The sequence below is a fragment of the Hemicordylus capensis genome, chromosome 4, assembly GCF_027244095.1.
Source record: "Hemicordylus capensis ecotype Gifberg chromosome 4, rHemCap1.1.pri, whole genome shotgun sequence".
Taxonomy (NCBI): Eukaryota; Metazoa; Chordata; class Lepidosauria; order Squamata; family Cordylidae; genus Hemicordylus; species Hemicordylus capensis.
This window is the reverse complement of record NC_069660.1, coordinates 92,206,451-92,229,616: the sequence shown is the minus strand read 5'-3', so window position 1 is coordinate 92,229,616 and position 23,166 is coordinate 92,206,451. Positions and strand designations below refer to the sequence as shown.

The 23,166-nt window shown below is 39.7% G+C and overlaps 1 protein-coding gene across 8 annotated transcripts in view; it reads right to left on the bottom strand.

Moving 5' to 3' along the window:
* The window catches only part of ELAVL4 (ELAV like RNA binding protein 4), a 145,635-nt gene that overhangs the window by 67,964 nt on the left and 54,505 nt on the right, over positions 1 to 23,166 (bottom strand). For all 8 annotated transcript variants that reach the window (XM_053247149.1, XM_053247148.1, XM_053247151.1 and 5 more), the window contains exon 2: positions 1,736 to 1,976. In XM_053247149.1, the coding sequence (XP_053103124.1) occupies positions 1,736 to 1,976 (241 nt within the window). The remainder of the gene's footprint in view (positions 1 to 1,735; positions 1,977 to 23,166) is intronic.

Here is a 23,166-nt window from a genome sequence, read left to right as displayed (position 1 = left end):
GGATGCAGTATGTGAGTATAGGGTCTCCAATTTGCATAACACCTAAACAGGGCTCCTGTCACATTCCATAAATGCGTCAAGTTTCTACTCCTTACTTTAAAAAAACTCTCCATTGTTCCACATTCAACTACATCTCCTCCCTGGTCTGAATTTTCTTGCTTTCTGTCTCTCAACATTTTTCTGATAGTGACTACTTTTGTCTTTTCCACAATTCCATCACTATGCCTTCTGTCACAATTGCTTCCAATGCCCAGAAGCAATATGACAGAAGTCTGTCCTGCCCTATTCATCAAGTCAAATCCATTCCTACTTTAACTTTATCTGTAAGACCCACTTTTTTCACCAAATACTTTCCTGTACCACCCTAAATTATATGTATCTCCATTGTTATCTGACTTGATTCTGATAGGTTGATTCTTCCTTTCACACATAATGTCTGAACTCATGCTTTTGCATCTGTCCATCTAGTGTTTGTTTTTAAGTTCTCTGGAAAAAGAGCTGCTTCAACACACTGGGTAATTGTTATTAACATGGAATTGATATTATAATAACAAACAAAGCAAAGTTCCATTTTTAAAACTTCCATTTTAGGAAGTTTATTAATTCCTAGGTATTCTGGCAACAATCTTCTCAATTCTGAAGGATGTAAACCAAGAGATAACCTCCTCTATCACAGTATATGTGGCAACAAAACACAACCAGTTTATAGCAAACAGGGTAACTTTTCTGACACTGTGAAGCCTAGGAGAGGATCACCATAACAATCTATGGACAAGAATCTATAATTATGAATCCAACTGAATCACCACAATATTTATATTTTCATTTATAAATATATAGAAGATTTGGACTGATTTAGGAGAAGTGAATACATAACTTGATGCAGTGAGGCGAAATCATAAAACAGAAGCTCACTGTGTATCCTAGGACATGTCAGTTACTATATGTAAAAGGTCAGTGTTGTAGTCCCCAAGCCCTTTCTTCAACTATTTGGAAAGTCAGGCCACATCAAAGTCTCTGCTTGTACTTCATGGGGAAAGCATTAACTAGCTAGTCAACAGGATAGTTTGCTCAAAGTTAGCATCTATTCAGCATTTGAAATTTCAACATATAGATGATTACTGCCTGCTTGCTTATCTCGATGAAGTTTCATCCAGGTCCATGGTTACTATACGGTGTCTTAGGGCTCCGTCTCAGGATCAAAGTGCCACCAAAGGTCAGTTGGAAGGAGGAGGAGTAGATGTATGCACTCCTGATACTTGACTATCGGAACGGTGAAAATGTCAGGTGGGGGACCGGGAAGTGAGCTTATGAGACGCACAATGGTAGTTGGTCAGTGCAGGCAACCAACTTCAGCTATCTTAGATTTGAAGTAGGGTAGAAGAGGTCGGCTGCCTGCACCAACCAACTACAATTGTGCCTTGCACACGATCACTTTCCAGTCTTCTGCCTGATATTTTCACCACCTGGACTATCACGTATCGGGAACATGCACTCCTCCTCTTCCTCCTCCCAACTTTTGAGGGCACTTTGATAATGAAAATCAGCCCATGGTTTGTGCATGTGTGAAGCACTCTACTCTGGAATATCTTGGCATATCTGACAACATAGGTGTCATATAGAAATGTGGACACCAAAGTTATATATTCACGGGCAATTTAAAGTGTTGTATATAAAAAGCCACACCAGGCAATCTCAATGTCAAGAAGTAAAAAAAAATGCTGAAGCACTTTACCTGTAATTTTGTCCCTTACGAGTTTACAGGACTCTATTTCACCAATGCTCCCAAAAAGGCTCCTGAACTCTTCCTGGGTCATATTCTGGGGTAAGTAATTGACTATGAGGTTGGTTTTGCTGTCATCTGTAGTAGCCCCTGTCTGCATAGGGGAAGGGCAGTTCCTACTGTTGCTGGCAGGTCCATTGGTTGTATTGGATGTAGGGCCATTTGACACCTGAGGCTCCATGGTGCTAATTATCTGATCAGAAAGTAAAGGAGAAAAAATACCACTTTAAGTCTCAGAGATACAACTGCTATTTTTAAAAAAGATACTTACAAACGAACATGTAGGTAGCATTCATGGCCAATTTAAGACAGTTTAACCAAAAGAAAAAAAACAAAACCCCAGCTTGATTCTTCTGCTATTGTTGTAAAGTAGGTCATGCTAGTCTTTGGCAGAGAGCACATACTAAGATGCAGAGGCAAATAAAACTTCTCCTCTTTTTCTCCCCATTTTTATTAATGTAAAGCTAATTTCTCTTTTCATGATGCCATCATTTTCATAAATGTGTATTTACACCACACAAATTTAATTATGATCTAAGGTATAATAACTGTAATTAGAGTTCCATTTAAGTGGAAGAGTTCTATATAGGGGTAGAAACTGAAAAGGTAAAAATACATTAGCTATTTAATTACTGTAACACCCAGTGCTGTGACAGGTTTATCTAGGCCATTCAAACTATAGACAGCTGTGACTGTGATCAGCTTGAAGCAATAAGCTCTCAGTCTTACACACTGCTTACTTGCATCACTGAAAGGCCTGCATTCTTCAGTTACATTTGTCACCAAGGGCTTCTTTTGAATCTTTACAAAATAAAGCTCTGAAACTGCAAATACTTATATATGAGCCAATGCTGCATGAGCAAATAGTACCACTTTTGCTGAAAATGGAAAAGCCTGATAAACAAACAAACAAACAAAATAAAAGGCAGTGGAAATTCTTGATTGGACTAGTTTTTACTCTTGTACAAATAAACAAGCTTTAAAATCATAAAGAAATCTTCACATGATTAAAAGTTGAAGGTCTATAAATCTTTGCATTTTGTATATTTTGTTCTTTGGGAACAACCACCATTAATAACAAGTCTTTGAATGTCTTTTTTGTTGCCTTTGCTTTTAAGAAGTATGCTCATGTAAAACAAGGGATTTCCCCCCCATCACAATGTATAATCTCACAACCTGCTCAAAAGCAATGCCTTTTCAAATAACCATAATTATAAACAAGTGATCTGGCCCTACAGATGTTATGTCCACATTGGGAATTAGTGGCTGACACCCAGAGTAACAGAGTGGTTGTGGAACGAGCAAATATGCACTAGCGCAAGTAGTCAGTTATATTTTTAAAACTGGGATCTGTGCAAGAACACTATTATGTTACACTGCTAGTTCCCATTGAAACAAATGAGGTATGCCACAGTTGCACAATGTTGTATAGCTACAAGGATGCTTGCGGTAGCACAACACTAGTGCAACTCACTGGTTCAAAAGTTTGGCACCAGCCCAACGATCTGCCACGATTCCATTGCTCTGAATCTCAGCCAGTCTCTGTTCATTTGGCAGTCTACAATGTATAAGAAACATGATTCAGTCACTCTGCCTCCTTCCCCCACTGTTCCTTCTGTGTCTTCTCCCACCTATTATTTTCTTGTCTGCTATGCAGCAAAACTGGATACCCACTTGCAAGCACAGGGACAAGAATCAGTAAAGGAGCCAGAAGACAAACAGCCACAGGAGTACACATCCTCTTGTAAAGTTTTTGACACACTAAAAGAGATACACTTCATCTGTAGGACAAAGACCCAGGAATTCTATCTGATTCTAAAGATGCTTGTAAACTTTGTCAAACTTTTACTGTGTATGTCATAGTGTGCTTTGAAAAAAAGCACCGCTCCTCAACAGCACTCTTCTTATTGTTGTTCAAAAGACATAGAAAGAGGGGAAAACATAATATCTTGAGTATTACCTAAATGCTCCAAAGAACCCACATTCTTAAAGCACATGCTATTTTCATCAGTTGGCATAAGAAAAAACTAGTTCAGCTAACAATACAAGGTACAATGAGAAAATACATATAACAATTTGGAACAACCTCTGTCCTTCCTGCTCCTTTGACGACAAGAATAACTTCTATGTAAAAACCACTCTACAGTTCACACATATTTATTCATATACTGGTACATGAATAACAGTGCACCTAATGTGTATACTGTCACATGTGAAATTCTCACAAGTGTTTGCCATGACTAAAGATGTTGGGAAGTGGCAACATAAAGCTCTAATATGCAGCTCTCTTATGATGCAAAGAAGCTTCAAAGTGTTGAATACAATCTTATTATGATACTTTCTCAAGATACACACAATTTTGGAAGGGAGAAATTAATCTACTTAATTTTCCATTTATTTCAAATTTATAAAAGCAAAATCCAAACATGATGATTCTGAATTCAATATTTAAATACTGCTTTTGAACTTTCAGAATATCATTTTTGCCTAAATATTTTAGATGTAAATGCAGCAAGCTTACACAATGATAGAGCAGCTTTGAGATTTTATTTGTAAAGATCATGTTATGATCAGCTAAATCTGTTCACACAGACTTGAAACAGAGTATTCAGTAACACCAAATGTGAAATCCAGCCTTTGCATCCCCTTTAAAAGAACAAATGTGTCACCTATGTATTTAGAGGATCACACCAATTGCTCTGGCTTGCTTTTATTATCTTGCAGCAAATATCTGTTTGAATCAGGAAATCATTTGCTTCAGACCTCCTAAAAAAGGGGTAGGCAACCTTGGAACTCCAGCTGTTGTTGAACTACAAGAGCAAAGGTTGCCTACCACTGTCCTAAAATATACTATACATTTATTTAGCCTATTACCAGGAAAATTCAGAAGGAGCTCAAGGTAATCTCCATGGCTGCTAAAGTAATATTCACTCCCACTGCTCATGCTCTTCACCTCAAATTTGGTACTTCTGAAACCTTAAACCTAATAGTGTATTCTGCAGAGACAATTCAATTGAACATGTTTTTAAAATCTACATACTATGTTCACATAAATGTGTCGAGCAGATCTAAAACCAAAACACATAAACCAGCACAATAATTTAAGCAGCAAAAAACTAATTTTATTTAAGTAAAATAAAAAGGCCACCAGACAGACAATGTGTGCACAATGGATGGTCTGTTCAGGTCAAAAGGTGGCAAATTGATAGTTTTAAGCGCTGTCTCTTCAAAACACCATGCTGTACCCTCCAATTTCCCCTTCATATAAAAACATAGTGACTAAGTGGGATGGGGAATGAGTCTAGTTGGCCACCTAGAAGCACAGTGATGGAATGATGGGGAATGTGCAGCATGATGTTCTACAGAGATAGGTCAGGACTAAGACAATGTGCTCTCTCCATGGTCAGGAGGTAGCGTAACCCAAACACTTTATTACAAACAGCCACTTCTGGAGCAAATAGCAACTTTGAAGAGGGGGGGGGGCAATGCAGACCTGATCAAGGTCACACACATCTAGCTGCTTTTTGCTTAATACGAGACATGCTCCTTTAAGCATGTCTCGTAAACAATGTGTTTAATTGAACACATAGTTTGGCCCATATATAGAACTCATTCACCTTGAGATGGAGGGCAGCTCCAAACATACATTACTTTGCACAGTTGGTGCTGCCTGCTGCGCCACCCCATTAAAGTTAACATGGAAGCCCTTTTGGATGCACAAGCTCTATATTCATACCTGGCCTTTGAAACTGAGAAGGAACTGTTGAAACTGGGATGCTGCTGTGCATTTTAAAGTAGCAGGAAACCTCTAGAAACAACCAGCACAACCATTATTGGTGGTTTTCCAAGTGCTTGTAGTCTGTGTCCCCTGAAAATTAGCTTCTGAGGGGTTGAGCAGCCCTACTGGAGCAGGACAGCATATGAAAAGGGGGGACTGCATCAGGAATGGAGGATTGGTGGAAGGGAAGAAAATGCCCCTCCGCTCTGCACAAGTGGAACTCCTACTTGCATTACAAGTATTTAGAATACAACCCAAGATACCTTTGCAAATATATCTGGAACTCTTCAGGGGAAAAGAATGGCAGGGAGAGCACATTTGAAGCTGCTTTTCTATATACAAAATGGCCACTAGGATTTAAAACATGTTTTTGCATCTGATATCTAGTTTAGTCCTTGGTGTGACTCCTTTGCAAACACTGTTCAAGTGTATTCACAGACAATGCAACCATTTTCCTTTGAAGAAATGAGCCTGTTTATATGAGAAACATTAAATGATACATTTATGCTATACTGACTTAACATATTGCACAATATCTGTACATTCCAAAGACAACTGTAAACAGCTGGCAAAATAAGCGTTATAAATCATGAGAGACATTCCTACAACTTATAGCAGTGAGAGCCCAAAGTTATTAATTGATGCCCACATAAAACGCCTACACCACAGTTGGGTCTTCCCCCCACCCCCCTCTATATTTACAACTGGAAATCTGCTAACTAATAGTGAACTCCATATTGCCTCCAATTCTTTGGGAAAGGTCTATTTTGGTAGTTTGTCTTCCATATGAAGGTTTTTCATGGACTTGTAGAAATACTTATGTTTTGGATTCCACAAATTAAGGCAGCTAAGAAAATGGCTCTCAGTGGATTCTATGGTAATACTAGGTGTGTGTGTGTGTGTGTGTGTGTGTGTGTGTGTTGAGATACAGACTTGTGATCTTTGGATAGAACAAAAGCAATAGAGCAAGGGGGAATAAATGATTACTAAAGTCTATAGAAAAATTGGGGCCATGAGGGAGACAGAGACAATTATACTATGCTGGTGGAGAATGCTCGACAGTTCTTTCGGCTCAAAGTGTAAAAAGCTGCCTAAGAGACCTCAGAGGGTTGTTGGGGATAAGACATAGTTTGTTCTTTCAAATAACCTGTGCATGCAAACAGTTATGCACCCGGCTATGATGGTCTTGTGAAACCCTATGTTTCCCTATGGTACTTATAGTGTTATCATAGTTATATGTTATCACTGTTATATTTCTTTCTTTCAAACATACACACACAACCAGAATACAATCACCATACAGTGCATTTCTTTATACAATCAACAGTGCATTCTTCCATACACTGCATTCTTCATACAATAAGAAAAGTATAAGCACACATTGTTATGCAATGAAGCACAGAACTTCATTCTTACATCCCATTTAAAACAAGCCACAATTTTATTGGAAGTTTGACAAATAAAGTTGTGGCTTTAAAAAAACACCCTGAGCAGTCATTTCTCCCTCTTTATTATGTCTGGCAATGCTAAGGCAGTATTTTCACTTTCGTTGTACTGAACACACTTATATTAAGTGTGGTGTATATAGGATCCTCCATTTTTAAAAATGAAGAAATTCAATTAAAGCAAAAAAAAAAAAGTTGGATTACAAGGGTAGTTATGGGTGTGGCAGCTCCAACGGAACTGCAAAAATTAAATGGTCCATGTTGTTCACATCATGGGCATATGAGACCTGATATCCAGGTATGTGAGATATTGTACTGGCCTACAAAATCAGAACCATGGAAACACAATTTGGCTAGGTCCTTCATGCTCCTATCCAATACTTCTGTAGGCTGGTGGCAACAGCAAAGCTGGAGCATTCGGTAACACGTGCCTCTGGGCATATGGTGAGTGCTGTCACCACTTTTACTAATTGTGCTGATGCAGTTGTTGCCTGTTGCAATGCTGACCAGGACGCAGGGAGGGATGCTGCAGTCCTGCATGCCCACTTTTTAAGAGAGTGGTGGTGGGGGGAAGTGGCGGGCAGGGGGCTGGCAGGTAGGCAGTGCCTCCCGTGCCCCTTAAAGAACCCCCCACTCTCCTGGGAGTGCATGGAATAGGGGCCCACATGGATAGGAAAATAAATGCAGTATTCTGAGCAAATGGCTGGCAAGGAATGGTTTCAACAGTCTGTCTCCTCACCAATCCTCTACTCAATGTGAAGCAACTCATGGCTGCTCTGAATTAAAACAAGTTGTTCTAGTAAGAACTAATCTGCCTACTTTCCTTTCACTATCCCTACAACTGGACTAAATTTGGTGCAAATCGGTTAGGCAGTTCACCAGCTAGCCACTTGTACATCAAACATTCACGCACCTGCCATCTTGAATTGGGGTGGATGACATCATCAAACTGCACAATTGGGGCATCTCTATGTGTCCCTGCAGCTGCAGCAAATTTGGATCAAATCGGTTAGGTGAATCATAAGTTAGCCCACTTGCGCCTCAAAAAGCTTACGCATCTGCCACCTTTAATTGGGGTGGATGACAACATCATAAACTACGCCACTGAGGTGTTCCTGTGTGTCACTTGCTACAACTGTACCAAATTTGGTTATCAGTTAGATGATCCATAAGTTAGCCCACTTGCCCCTCAAATATTCACACACACACCATCTTGAATTGGGTGGATGATCTCATCACAAACTATGCCTCTGAGGTGTCCTTATGTGTCTCTACAACTGTCCCTGATTTGATTCATATTGGTCCAGGCATTGCAAAGTTTATGGGGAGGATGAATACATGGACATACACACACAGATGATGATGATGATGATTAATAATAATAATAATAATAATAAATAATAATAATATTTTTATACTACCTGATATATAACTATAGTGATCTCATAAGATTACTGGAAAGGCCTTATCGTCTTTAGCTTCAATAATAAACATATACTTTTACAAGGAGGAATATACTAAGAAATTTGAAAAATGGAGATAAAAGACATACAATCTGCAAGGTTTAACGGTTAATAAAACGAAAATGAAATCAGCTGAAATTCTTTTTGCAGAGTGGACAAGTGCTCCTTTGTGGTTTCAGTATTCGCAGATAAACAGCATGGTTCAGAAAGAGATATGGAAACAGAGGGGGGGGGAGCTTAGAGAATTGATGGATTTTGAAATATTAATAACACAAAACTCAGAGCACTTACTAGGACTTATAAACAAGTTGTTATTGATGTATGATACAGAATCGGAACAAGTAAAAGTTTGCATGATAAAATGGATGCAAAACTGTAAAAAAAACCCCAACTGATTTGCAACAATGGGAGCATCAATGGAAGGTGAATATTAAATTTTCAGTGAATAGCACATTAAGAGAAAACTGGTATAAAATGTATTTTCACTGGTATCTTACTCCCATGAGGATTGCAAACATAGACAATAAATCTTCTGGTAAATGCTGGAAATATATTAATCAGGCAGGAACCTTTTATCATATGTGGTGGACGTGCAGTAAAGCTAAGCAATTTTGGAAGACAATTCATTTGAAGATGCAACAAATTTGGAATATTGACTTTCCGATGTTACCAGATATTTTTTGTTAAATATCACAAAATTTTATATACCTGTAAAATATACTGAACTTTCTTTATATATGATTACTGCAGCTAGAATTCTCTATGCTAAATACTGGAAAGTTAATTTAATTCCACCATTAGAAGAGTGGCAACTTAAACTTTGGGACTATTCATCAATGGCTTAGATTACTTGATACATAAAGAACAAATCAGAAGGTCAATTTGTTTCAACATGGGAACCATTTATCTATTATAATTTGGTTCATGGTTTAATGCCACATTCAAGATTTGGATTTTTTTTATTTTTATTTTTGTAAACTAGGCTAAAAGTTCTATATCTTTTGATGGTTGTATTGATGAGTAGATAACCATAGATACGACAATACGTCAACTCAGCTACCATTGGGTTAGCATGAATTGTTAGATATAATAGGGCACTGGAATCCAAGCTGATGTATTTGATGATCAAGAGATGCCATGTGTGTTTCTTTTCTTCTCTTTTCTGTGTTGGCTGTTTTTAAAATATTTCTTTAAATAAATTAATTTTTTAAAAAGGAAAGTAGGCTAAAAAGAAGTCAGCAAAAACATTTATGCAACATGTCATGTACTGTAGCTTGGTATTAGCTATATACCAACTCAGCTTCCCTTCTCTCTTTAATAGACTCTGACAATACAGTCATCCCTCGCCAACAGCTAGGGTTCCATTTTGGCAAAACCTCATCATTGGCAAATTTGCAGTTGGCGAGGCATTAGAGTTAGGGCAACCACAACCACAAAAAGACCTAAAAATAAAGGGGGAAAATACCAAAAAATGCTTTAAAAAAAACACAAAAACCCCTGTAATATGGCCAACAGTCACCAAGAATAAGCAGATTGAACCTCTGGAAATTCTTTGAAGCCCTTAAAATCACTCAGTCATTTTAAATTGGCAAGGAACAGCAAAGTCAACAAGAGGAATGAGCAGATCGAACCTGTGAACACTCCCAAATAGCTGAACCCCCCCCCCCCACTAAAAAAAACCTTGCCAACCATGGATATTCAGGTTGTGGTTGGCAAGACCTGTCACAATTTCCTATTCACATATACTCAAAACCGCAGTTGGTAGAACTGTGGTTGGCAAGGGATGACTGTATTATCTCCATTCAAACTTCTCCTTGGATTTGGGGGTTCTGAATTACATTTGTGGAGTGATAAAAATTAAATTGTGATATCCCATTCTTCCATTTCCCCCTCATATTTGAGCCAGACTGCTGTGCATGCTTAATTCATACCCTTTGTTGCTTTACTAGTTACTGATCCTCATGAGAAATCTTTGTATGCACTTTTAATCAATGTGCTCAAGCACATCAATACTCTGTAAGTAAAAATGTCAAACTGAAATCTGCAGAAAACTAAGAGGTTTTAATTCCAAATTTTATTTTACAAATTATCCAAGTGAAACTCAGAAGGCAAGCAGAGCAGAATGTGGGTACAGCCAACCCGTTGAACAGTGATAAGACACAAAACGGGGGACATTCTCATATCCCAATTTCCTTCACATGCATCCTAAAAGTCTTATGTAGTTTCCTGGATCCTTTTTATACTTCCTCTTTTCTACTCACTAAGTCCCTGCCTTCACAATTATTCAAGTAGACTATATTCCTTTCAAGACCTATATAACACATTTTTATTAAAGGGAAAATCACTGTGGAGATATTTTCCACAATTTTTTTAGCAGAAACAATCTATTTCCTGGAGGCGATATTGGGCTGGATAACAAGCTGAAGTTTGAATCCAAACAAGACCGAGGTACTGTCTGTAGGGGGTTGGGATCTGAGAGATGGTTTAGATATGCCTGTTCTGGATGGGGGCTACACTCCCCCTAAAAGATCAGGTTCGTAGCTTGGGAGTGCTCCTGGATCTCAAACTATGCCTGGCTTCTCCAGTTGAGGCTGTGGCCAAGAGCGCTTATTATCAGCTTCAGATGATACACCAGATACGTCAATTTCTGGAGACAAATGAACTTAAAACGGTTGTACATATGCTGGTGACCTCTATGCATGACTACTGTAATGCACTCTAAGTGGGGCTGCCTTTGTAAGTAGTTCGGAAACTACAATTGGTACAGAATACAGCAGCCAGATTGGTCTCTAGGAGGGACCATATAACACCGGTTTTGAAAGAACTGCACTGGCTGCCGATATGTTTCTGGATGAAATACAAAGTGCTGGTTATTACCTATACAGCCCTTAACAGCTTAGGTCCAGAGAACTTAAAAGAGCGCCTTCTGTGTCATGAACCCTGTTGCCTAATAAGATTACTTGGAGAGGTCCGGTTACAGTTGCCAACTTGTTTGGTGGCAACTTGGGACCAGGCCTTCTCTGTGGCTGCCCCAGGGCTTTGGAACACGCTCCCTACTGAAATAAGAGCATCTCCTTCTCTGTTTATTTTTAGGAGGTCCCTGAATATATACCTATTTTCCCAGGCCTTCAACTGAGACCAAATTTTAAATTTTAATGTGTCTTTATCTATTATTATTTTTATATTTTTATGAATTTTTAATGTGTTATATTTTATATATTGTTTTAATTTTGAATACCACCTAGAGATTTCTATACTAGGCAGTATAGAAATTCAATGAATGAATGAATGAATAAAATTTGTCAATACTGGAGACAACACAAAAAAGAATATTTTCGTTTCAAGCCTGTTTTCTATATCATATACATTTTATTTATTTATTTATTTCATTTGATTTCTATACTGCCCTTCCAAAAATGGCTCAGGGCGGTTTACACAGAGAAATAAATAAATAAGATGGATCCCTGTCCACAAAGGGCTCACAATCTAAAAAACCCCCTGATATACACCAGCAAAAGTCACTGGAAGTACTGTGCTGTGGGTGGATAGGGCCCGTTACTCTTCCCCTGCTAAATGAAGAGAATTTTTAAAAGGTGCCTCTTTGCCAAGTTAGCAGGGGGGGTTTAAAAATCCATACACGCTGAAGTTTCTGATATCTATTACAATACTAGTTCTTCCAATGCATTTGAAAGCATTTCATGCTAAAAATGCATTTCATGCACATTCAGACACATACTGCTGGTCTTAAAACGATTTCACAAAAACACAATAGCTGTCATGAAGACTAATGCAGTTTGTGACTCGACTCGTGAGGATGTGGACAAGCTGCTTGGAGCGATGCGGCCTACAACCTGTTCTCTTGACCCTTGCCTGATGTGGCTAATACTATCTGGCAAGGAGGCTGTTGTAGAAGGCCTGGTAGAGATCATAAATGCTTCTCTGAGGCAGGGCAGGATGCCTCCTTGTCTTAAGGAGGCAATTATTAGACCACTTCTGAAGAAGCCTGCCCTGGATTCCTCAGAGCTGAACTATAGGCCTGTTTCCAACCTCTGAGGGGTTGGGGGGTGGGGGGGTGGGAGGCACTGCTTGTGGTGGTTCCACTCCTATCTCTCGGACAGATTCCAGATGGTGTCTATCAGGGACTGTTGTTCTCTAAATACTGGACTGCAGTATGTCCTCCATATTGTCTCTGATGCTGTTTAACATCTACATGAAACCGCTAGGAGAGATCATCAGGAGATTTGGTGCAGGGTGTTATATCAGTATGCTGATGACACCCAAATCTATTTCTCCATGTCAACATCCACACTTTAGCAGGTTCATGCTAATTCTGTCACAGTAATTGACAAACGCAAACTTGCAAACCAAAAGCCATGATGTACTCATACGTGTTATTAGTGAGTGGCCCTGGGAAGGTGTGGGTTGGTTGGCTCGTCATATGGGAAGCATATGATGGTCCCACAGCAAATTATGATGGGTACAATTGCAGGACACACAGGACGCGATAGAACTGCTGAGAAAATGGATCTGTTGTTGTGACCTATGAGGATATCCTCCTGTACACACGGTTGCACAGGTGGAATTATTTATCATGCCCATTATTTTTATATGGTTGCCACGCTTGCGTCAGATCCAAGTCTCGAAACAGTCTTATGAAGACTATGCAAATAGTCAGCTTTTTGAAAAAATACAGCTAAAATAATAAATTGTGGTACATTCTAGCCATCTACCCACAAAATCCCATAGCAGACACACTTAGCACAAAGGCTGACATCCAGACTAATAAAGCACTTGTGTAAACATATTTGTGTGCAACCTGGGGCATGCCTACTATGTTCTGCTGAGAACCTTTGCACAATAGTGCAATTTCAAGCATGCACTACTGATACTACACAGCAATGTGATCTTCTTGCACCAGTGCAACTTCATTTGCTGCACAAGAGCTTCATTAGTCAGGATGTCAGCCAATTTTTTTCTTTAGAAGCATTGCAATAATTAAAATAATATGTTTGTGTTTTGCACTTAATTATTTGAACTAACCCTACATACCTAATGATCTGGCTAAAATATTCATTTTCTAGAATGAAGCAAAAGGTTGTGTATACAAAAAACAATCATAAGGATTAAAAAATTATTAGTAATCAATGTTATTTTTCCACTATTATGCTAAATACATTTCCTCTATCTAGCACTATTATTAAAAGTAAACTACTAAAAGACTTCAAAATATAATTAGGAGAGACTTACCACTATGTACGTGAAACAACAGTCCAATCAATGAGTCTAATAAATGTAAATATATATATTTTATATTGAATTTGACTGTCTTAACACACAAAATCTGGACATTGAACTGGAGAGCACTTCATACACAGATGCATAGGAAATAAAATACCATAATGCTCAAATCTTATTTGTATAAGACACCTTTTCCAAAAGTAAGACAAATGTGATAAAAAAGAGATCCCACAAATAACTGAAGCAAGTCTGAAAAGCTTTCACAAATGGGCCGTTTCTAAGCAAGCAAGCAGAAATGAAAAATATGCAATAAAAGTTCTTTTCCAGTTGAATATATGGATTCTGAAATTTTAAAAAGCAAATGTAGGGACTACTGAATCGTTTATTATGGCAAAGAAAGTGGTAAGAGTAAAATATGACACATAAAACATTCCTCAGCTGACATCTTAGCACAGCAAGAATGCTGTATCCTCCTGGTGGGAGATTGCTCTTAATGTAACCAGAGAGAGTCCCCATTGCCTCTGCTCCGGGGGGGGGGGGGGAATACGATTTTCTGTTATCTTCTCTGCCTCTGAAAGTGCTCTGTGCCTTCCAAAAATATGTCCCTGATGGCTGTGTTATCCTCAGGGACATATTTTTGAAAAGCAAAAGATACTTCTACAGCAAAGAAGATCACTGAAAAATTGTTCCCCGTGCCCTGTGCATGGATGCGACAGCAGTGGGGAAGCTCACTGTAGTATAGATGCATTTTCCTGGTGTGTCCACGCTGCCTTCATCAGGATGTCAGTCATTAAGCATAATTTGATTTTAGCTGACATGTTCTGCAGTGTAACATGGATGATATAGATTTGCCTCTGCTGCTGCAGTGTTCTAAATCAGCCAGTGATGGTGCTGCACAAAATGGTAGTACCAATACTGCTGATTCTTGTGTGAATGCATGCCACACTCTAGTTAAATTAAAAATAACTGAAGTAGTGCATGGCGTGTGATCACACAAGAGTCAGTAGTAACGGTACTGCTCTTTACTGCAGCACCATTGCTGAGCAATCTAGTGTTGCACGATGGTGCAGGTGGGTTTGTACTGCCCTGGTATACAGTGAAACATGCAACCACTATTTCTAATGTTCATTTATGAACAAACTGAGAACATTCAGCACTTTCATTATCACTGTACTTTATTCACGTCTGCATATCACAACAAACTTAGAAAAAAGGGACCCACTGCAGACTTTTTAAAAAGACTAGTAAAAATACACTTTTAAAAAACATTGAGGTAGCCCTATCGGGCTTGCACAGCCCTACCCAGGTAGGGCTGCTTGTGTAGAGTGCTGGGATCGAACTTGATCCTGGCCCTGCCGGATAGCCAGGACTCCGGCTATTAGTCGGTTCCCCCGGACTATTATCCAAGTAGAAGGGCGCAAGCCTGCCCTTCTGTCTAGGATCCCGCTCGTGTGTCTGCTCAGGCTGCCTAGAGTGCCCAGCTTGTGGGAAAATACCCTTGTGTGGTGCATTGTGAGATTTCTGAAGGCTGGGCTGCATTCCCTCAGCCTCCAGAACAGCATGCCATTTGCCACAACAGTGATCATGTGCACGGCCAAGGATCGCTGCAGTCACGTGGGGTAATGTAGGTATACTCCTGCCTTTCTCCCATCCCTCCCTAGCCACCAGGGATTTGGGCCGTGTGAACAGCCTTATTATTTTTAATGACATGTTCTGATATGTTGTAATTGTCAACTGAAAGATGTACAAAAGGCATATTTCAGGATGATTAGTGTACTCAGTCTACATACAGCAGATAAATGTTCAGTATCTGAATCTCTTGATCATCTGCCTGCACAAACTTCCATGGTCCCATTCAGTCTGTGTCATTCTAGTTTGACAGATGATCTCTTTCTAATTAACTCAATATTCTGAAAACCTCCGAGGTAATTTAGGTAATATCTTAGCTGAATTCATGCTACTAGCATCACCCACCATGATTTAGCTAAAAGTAGTTACAGACCTGGGGTCCCCTGGACGCTATCTGGGCATGAACATTATTTTTCCTATGTTTTTGTTCAACACTTGGCATCACAGGGATCTCACCATAATACTTAAAAATACCGAAATAAAATCTACTAGTTCTATAGTACAGGCAATTCTTTCCGATTCCAGAAACAGTTACCCCAGCTTTCTCATGCTGTTTGTTATACTTTTTGACTACTTCTTGAGATTTTGCTTTGTTGTTAATTTAAACAAAACTAGTCTAGAGAAAGGAAGGAGGATGAAAAGCCATGGAAACTCACTTATTACAGTAGCCAAAAGGTCACAGGACACATGTCTGGTGAAGTAAAAGGAACACAAACTACCACAGTCGAATAATGGCAGAAAATGAATGTCTTTTCTTTTACCTCAAAAATACCCCTAACTTCACACCTGAGCAGCAAAGAGAATTCTCTCCTCCACAAGATGAATAAAAACTTCAGCACACAGTCTATTCAAAGTAAAGAACTCTTACATCCCATTGATTCTGTTGAGTAAATTAAGCACATGCTTAAATCTCTTCCACTAAAACATTTGGGATTTAGATGTGCTTGATTATTATTGTTTTTTTCCTTCTTGTTGTTGAAATAGGGTGATGTCAGAAAAAAGCTCTGAATGAAACAGCTTCTTTGTAGAATCTCTGAAAGCACATTCTCTTCTCAACAACACAACTGTCAAGTTTCAGTGTCAATTACTATTTTTATTAAAGCTTTTATACCACACAACTACTCACTATTATTTACTTAATAAATACATCATGAGCACATAATAAAAGAGGAAAACGAAGTTTCAGAGCAGCTCTGCCTCCAGGCAAATCCAATATCCCAGAAATGACTCCTTTAACCCTCTGAATTTTGACATAACAAACTGTAAAAAAACCCCTCTGTTTGTACAAGGGTTTTTCCACAAAGAATGATGCCTAAAAATAAAATTCCTTATTTGTTGAAATATCCTACACTTTAGATTTAAAGATTGCAAAACCTTACAGTTTTATTATTAAATCTGATTGAGCTATCTCAGACAGGGGTCTGTCTTCTCCCTCTGTGTAGTGTGCCATGCACATACATGGAGCTGTATAAACAAAAGAACTCAAGGACATTAAAAATAGGTGAAATTTGCCATATGCTTCGAGATAATGGTATTTCAAAAATGAGAAAGAAATGCTTATGGATTACAGCTGTTAAGTATCAAAATGATACATTCTAGCACAAACTTAGGACCGAACTAGATGTGACAGCAGAAGATCCAGCACTGGCTCTCCCACTGTTAACTGTCTAAGCAAAGCTGGTGGGAAGGGGGATTAAATGGGACCCCACGGTTGCAGGAGATGGACTTAACTTCACCAGCACAATTTCCTGATGAAATCTTCTTCTAGGTTCCCATTTGCCTATTAGGGAGACAACAAATAAGTATCCATTGATTTCAGTGGATTTCAATTTCACTGAATTCAGCAGAAGACATACTATATATAAGCATAAATTTAACTCACTCACTGAAATCCATGGAACATTAAAACTGTTCAGCTTTGATTGGCGTGTGGGGGAAAAAGAATTGGGGCAGAGAGAGAATGCTAACTAGGAAAAGATGCAGGGGGAAAGCTCACACTTCCCTTAGCACCACAGACCATATTGGATTCTCTCCCAGGTTACCATTAAACTGACAAATAAGAGATCACGGATCTCCCACTATCATATCCAGTTTAGTCCCTACATTATTGCTGAATTTTAGAGTAAATCAAAAGGAGGCAACACACTCAGCTTTGAGGACCATATTGGACAAATATGGGAAGTGTACAGTTAATTCAAGTATTTATTTATGTGTGATGCAGCTTAATTTACATGTCATGTCCGTGACCTCAAAAGGTGCAAGAGTACACTTGTCCAACTTACTGCACACTATTATCAGCCTGTAATTGTTTTCCTCAAATGTGAAAAATCCAAACTGATCGGCCCTTAAGAAACCTTGATCAATAGAATTTATTAGAGTTGAAAAGCAAAGCTTCTAAGCCTCCTGATGATCACCTTTACAAAGATGCTCACAAATGTCAAATAAACTTTATTTTATTCACAATGATAAAAAATATATATGATGGAAACCTGCTATTATAGTGGCAGTCATGCCACTATAGTTAAAATGGAGAGCAGTTTCAACAGTCCACCATTATAAGCCCTGAACATTCTATTGCTTACAGATTCAAACCCATTTGTCCAATCTGCCTGGCCATCAGCACACATTCACTAGGTGACAAGAGACACCTCCTCTGCACATTGGGTGAAGATCCATTGGAAAATGGCTTAGATAGGGCAGTTTACAGTTTTTCTATTTTGAACAGGGGTTTAAAGGATTGGTGGTGTTCTTTTGGACTGATGAAGTGGTATTTAATTGATTTTGTAGTTGTTTTAAGAATATGGAGAATGCATTTTTACTACTAAAAGTGTAGTGGTCATCGTTTCTCCAAAACCACGTACGTTTCGTCCTCACCTCCAGCCCAAACCAGCAAGCTGCTCTGTGCAGCCAGGTGTAAGCAGAAGGCAGGGGGAAAGAGATGCGCTCCATTTAGCTAGACTACAAAGGGCTCTTCTGGGCTCCTATAGGCTGCAGAGTGTGAGTGAGTGAGTGAGAGTGAGAGTGAGTGAGAGAGAGAGAGTGTGTGTGTGAGAGAGAGAGAGAGAGAGAGAGAGTGTGTGTGTGTGAGAGAGAGCGAGAGAGCGAAAATGTCATTTGTGTACAATTTTTACACTATTTTGCTGATAACACCACCCTGAAGGAAATTAAATCAAGAAGGAGAACTGTGGGGTTAATGAGAGATTTCTGGGAAGATAATCAGTAGTTTTGGACACAGTTGTTAAAGCATTTCTTATTTTTTATTGTTGTTTGGTGGTTTTTTAAAAGATAAAGACAAAAATACAGATCTGAAGTGAACACAAAATACCTGCTTCTTCTTGTGTCCTTATTCACTGCGGAATAATCACGAGGTGAGATTACACTGTCACTACTACTGAATCCACAAATTTCATCTAACTGTGTTTTTCCCCAGGTGGGGAGGGGAGTGTGACTAACTTGGCTGAAGGTTTTACGAAGTTTTTGGTGTTCAACATCAGGAAGTTCTACCTTGTGGTGTGGGTAAGCTCTTCCCCATAGTGTCGAATCACGTTTTCCTTTTTAAAACACCTGGAAATTCAGTAATACAAAAACCTTAGGTTTAACATGAGAGTGAAGATGTTTTACATTTTCACTCGTGCTCTAAAAGGAATGGAAATTGCAAGTTAAGGTGCTCATCTTAACTTCCGTGCCATATAAGTTGTAAAGACTTTGCTTAGCCTGGTATATGATAACTTTAGAAATGAGGATCCATGCATCCAAACTTTGCCTTGGTCTTTCAGTTGGACATTGGGCTATGGAGGATATATCCATGCAGTAATTTAACAGGTGCAGTTTCTCTAATCACTTCCTAAAGATGCCCCTGATGAATATCTGTCTGATGCATCTCTGTTCAAGGCAAAGTGTGGGTGCATGGGACCTCATTTCTAAAGCCAAAGGGAAAGAATTATCTCTGGAATGAGGGATACAACGTAGAAGTATTTGCAAGACTAACGCCAATTACTGTATTTAGAGTGGGTTGTAAATGCCTGCATAGATTGAATTTAGGCTACTTTCAACATGACCACTTATGGCTCTAGTCATGTTGTTCTGAGATTCTAAGGGCAAAATAATGGCAAGGAACAGAACCTGGTTCCCCTGGGGTATACCAGTTGGATTACTTCAGAGAATGCTTTGTATGAATACGACAAATAGCTGTAATATATGAACAGTTGAATTAGCTCTGTTGGTTTTTATTGTTCTGCGATTCAAAATTGTTTTTTAAAATTGTATAACTGTTTTAATTTGGTTTTAATTGTTTTGTTTTGTAAACCACCATGAGATGTCGGTATGTGGTGGTATAGAAATGTACGTACACACATACACACACAGTCCAATATGTGGGGTGCCATCAAGAAGAATGTCCTCATTTCACAAAGGCAAAGGTGTAAGAGGGAAACTTAAAAACTTAAACATACAAGAGGGGCACATGAATGACTTTAAACTTCATTCTGTTTATGGGTTTAAACCAGAGCTGCTCAACTTCAGCCCTCCTGCAGATGTTGGCCTGCAACTCCCTTAATCCCTGGCTATTGGCCATTGTGGCTGGAGATTATGGGAGTTTATTTATTTATCAATCAATCATATTTTTATACCACCTGATATGTAAATCTTTATGCAGTGTACAAATTCCAACATTAAAAATCACAGGTTAAAATACACAAAACACGATAAAAGCAATATAAAACAAATTATTAAAATTCGAATTAAAAGTTTGCAAGTCTTGAGGGTCTTCCTGAAAACAGAGAAGGAGATGCTCTTATTTCAGCAGGGAGCATATTCCAAAGCCCTGGGGCAGCCACAGAAAAAGTAAAGTCCTGAGTCACCACCAGATGAGCTGGTGGCAACTGTAACCGGACCTCTCCAAAAGATTGTAACAGGCAGAAGAGTTCATGACAAAGGAGGTGCTCTTGTAAATAGCCTGGTCCCAAGCTGTTAGGGCTTTATAGGTAATAACCAGCACTTTGTATTTCACCCAGAAAAGTATCGGCAGCCAGTGCAGTTCCTTCAAAACCGGTTATATGGTCCCTTTGTGTTGTCCCAGAGACCAATCTGGCTGCCGCATTCTGTACCAATTGTAGTTTGCGGACTATGTACAAAGGCAGCCCCACATAGAACGCATTACAGTAGTCAAGTCTGGAGATTATCAGCATATGTACCACTGTTTTAAGGTCATTCACCTCTAGGAATGGACGTTGCTGACGTATCAGCTGAAGTTGATAATTAGCGCTCCTGGCCACCACCTCAACCTGAGAAACCAGGGAGAGTTTTGGGTCCAGGGGCACTCCCAAGCGACATAGCTGATCTTTCAAGGGGAGTGTAACCTCTGTCCAGAACAGGCAGATCTAAACCATCTCTCGGGTCCCCACTCACCCACCCCCCGTCAGTACTTCCATCTTGTTTGGATTCAACTTCATGTTTGTTATCCCTCATCCAGCCCATTACCGCCTCCAAGCAGGCATTTAGGGAAGATATGCCATTTCCTGATTAGGTCAACATAGATAAGTAAATCTGGTGTCATCAGCATATTGATAACACCCAGCACCAAACCTCCTGATGATCTCTCCAGCGGATTCATGCAGATGTTAAAGAGCATTAGAGACAGTATGGAGCCTTGTGGAACTCTATACTTCAATTCTCGCTTTGCAGAACAACAGTTGTTGTTCAAAAACAGCTGGGGGAACTAAGTTGAGCAGGCCTGGTTTAAACTATGGGTTATAATTCTGTTATGTTCTATTTAAGTTTATTTGTCTAGGCCGTTAGCCATGAAACTATCAGGATACACCTTGGGCTGCCCCGAGGGACTCAGTGGAGGAGGCAGTGGACCTGGATGAGATCCGAAAAGAACCCCAGGAGGAGGACCCCACAGGAGTCCTTGAGGAACTTCTAGGGAAGGAATATCCAGAGCAGGCTCAGCTGGAGGACAACTTTTGCCTGGAGAAACCCGGATCAGACAGAGCCCCCATAGGGACCACTAAGGAGGGCCCTGTCTTGTCCGACACTGAGCCCCCAGCTCAGGAGGACCCTCCAAGCACCCTGAGTCAAGGTTCTTCAAGGCACTGATGGCCAGGACATCGGGCCATCCACCTCCTGGAACTGCCCACTTCTGTGGGCAGGAATGGCACAGGAGCACCCATGTAGCTGCATGGCAGGCCTTACCAAGAAAGGTCTCCTTGGAAATAAGGCTACTTGGAAGGAGACAAAAGTCAGGTTCCAGCTGAGTAGCAAGCCCCTATCCAGTGATCAGCCACCACCTTTTGTTTTCCTGAGTTCACAGAGTGTTGCTGGAACAATAGGACTGCCTGTTGAGGAATCCAGCTCTTCTGTTTCTGGCATCTAGACCCTAGCTTCTTGTACCCTCACTGACCAGCTCTGCAGAGCTTCCAGCTGACCATGCCTGACCACTCTGACCCCGTAAAGGTCAACCTGCTAGCCACCTTGCTCCCCAGTGAACCTGGACTTGACCCAGACCATGGACCAGTAGTGTAAGGACCAGGTAAGAACTCCTGCATACCGTACCTGGCCCTTACAGTAGGACAGAAATGTATAAAATATAAAAATATTAAAGAGTAACTATCACAAGAAGAGGGACATCTTTCAAATTTAAAATTCAGGTTAACTGCAACATGACAACCTACAATCATACTAACCAAGATGTCTTTTATATATGACTTCATAGAGAAATGGTTCCCAATGCACATATATTGACTCAGCAAAGACAACACACAGGAGACTCTTGTATGTGAATTCAATTTTTGTTTTGAGATCATTTACTATACTGTAAACTTTCTGACACTAACCAACATCCAGCACAGCATAATATATGTGGTGCTGATCTGCCTGTGCTGCTGTGGACCTGCAGTCAAGCATTGCCAGTGTTGTGCTTTTGTGCAAGAGCACCAATACACTGATGAGCATGCCTGTGCTCTGGAAATGCTAGTTAGGTTGGAAACACTTTGGTGACAGTCAAATGATGTGCTTCTGGAGTGCCAGAGCCCTAACTGAAGTATGTGAACGCTTGCAAAAAAGCATTTTCATTCTGAGTCCACAGCACTGCAGATAGGTTAGTACTGTCTACGATAAGTTATGATGGATATTGACCACTGTCTATAACTTGCACAATAATGTTAAGAAGTTTGTTTATTCTATAAACATGAAATATCTTCAATTTTAAAAAAACTTATCAGAGATCTGGTGACTAGAAGTGAAGGGCAGGGGTGGGTGGGTGTGTGGACATGCAATACACAGACATACTGGCTGACATACAGACTAACAGAATAACCATGTACTGATGCTACAGGGAATGGTTGATTTTTGTCACTCTCCCCTTTCCTCTGAAGCCAACTATTTCTCCAGAAATATATCTTGAGGGTTGCAGAGCCCTCAGGAAAATATTTTTGGGAGTCCCAGTGGGCTTCAGAGGTATGGGGAGACTGATGAAAATTACCTCTCCCTCAAAGGCACCAGCCAGCATTAGCGACACCGGAGCTTCATTAGCCTGGATGTCATTCACTATTTACAATCCTACACAAGAGTCAACTTTTATACCCACAGCTTGTGTACTCTGAACAGAAAAAGCCTCTCATTCTTGGAGTGAAAAGTTAAGGTGCAGCTGAGCCGATAATAATTTTGTCACCATTTTCTGTTTAGTAAAAGCAACTTATGTTGTTTCTGTTGTTGGTGGTGACGATTATTTATATACCGCTTTTCAACAAAAGTTCCCAATGCAGTTTACATAGGAATGAATGAATGAATGAAATGACTACCTGTCCCCAAAGAGCTCACAATCTAAAAAAG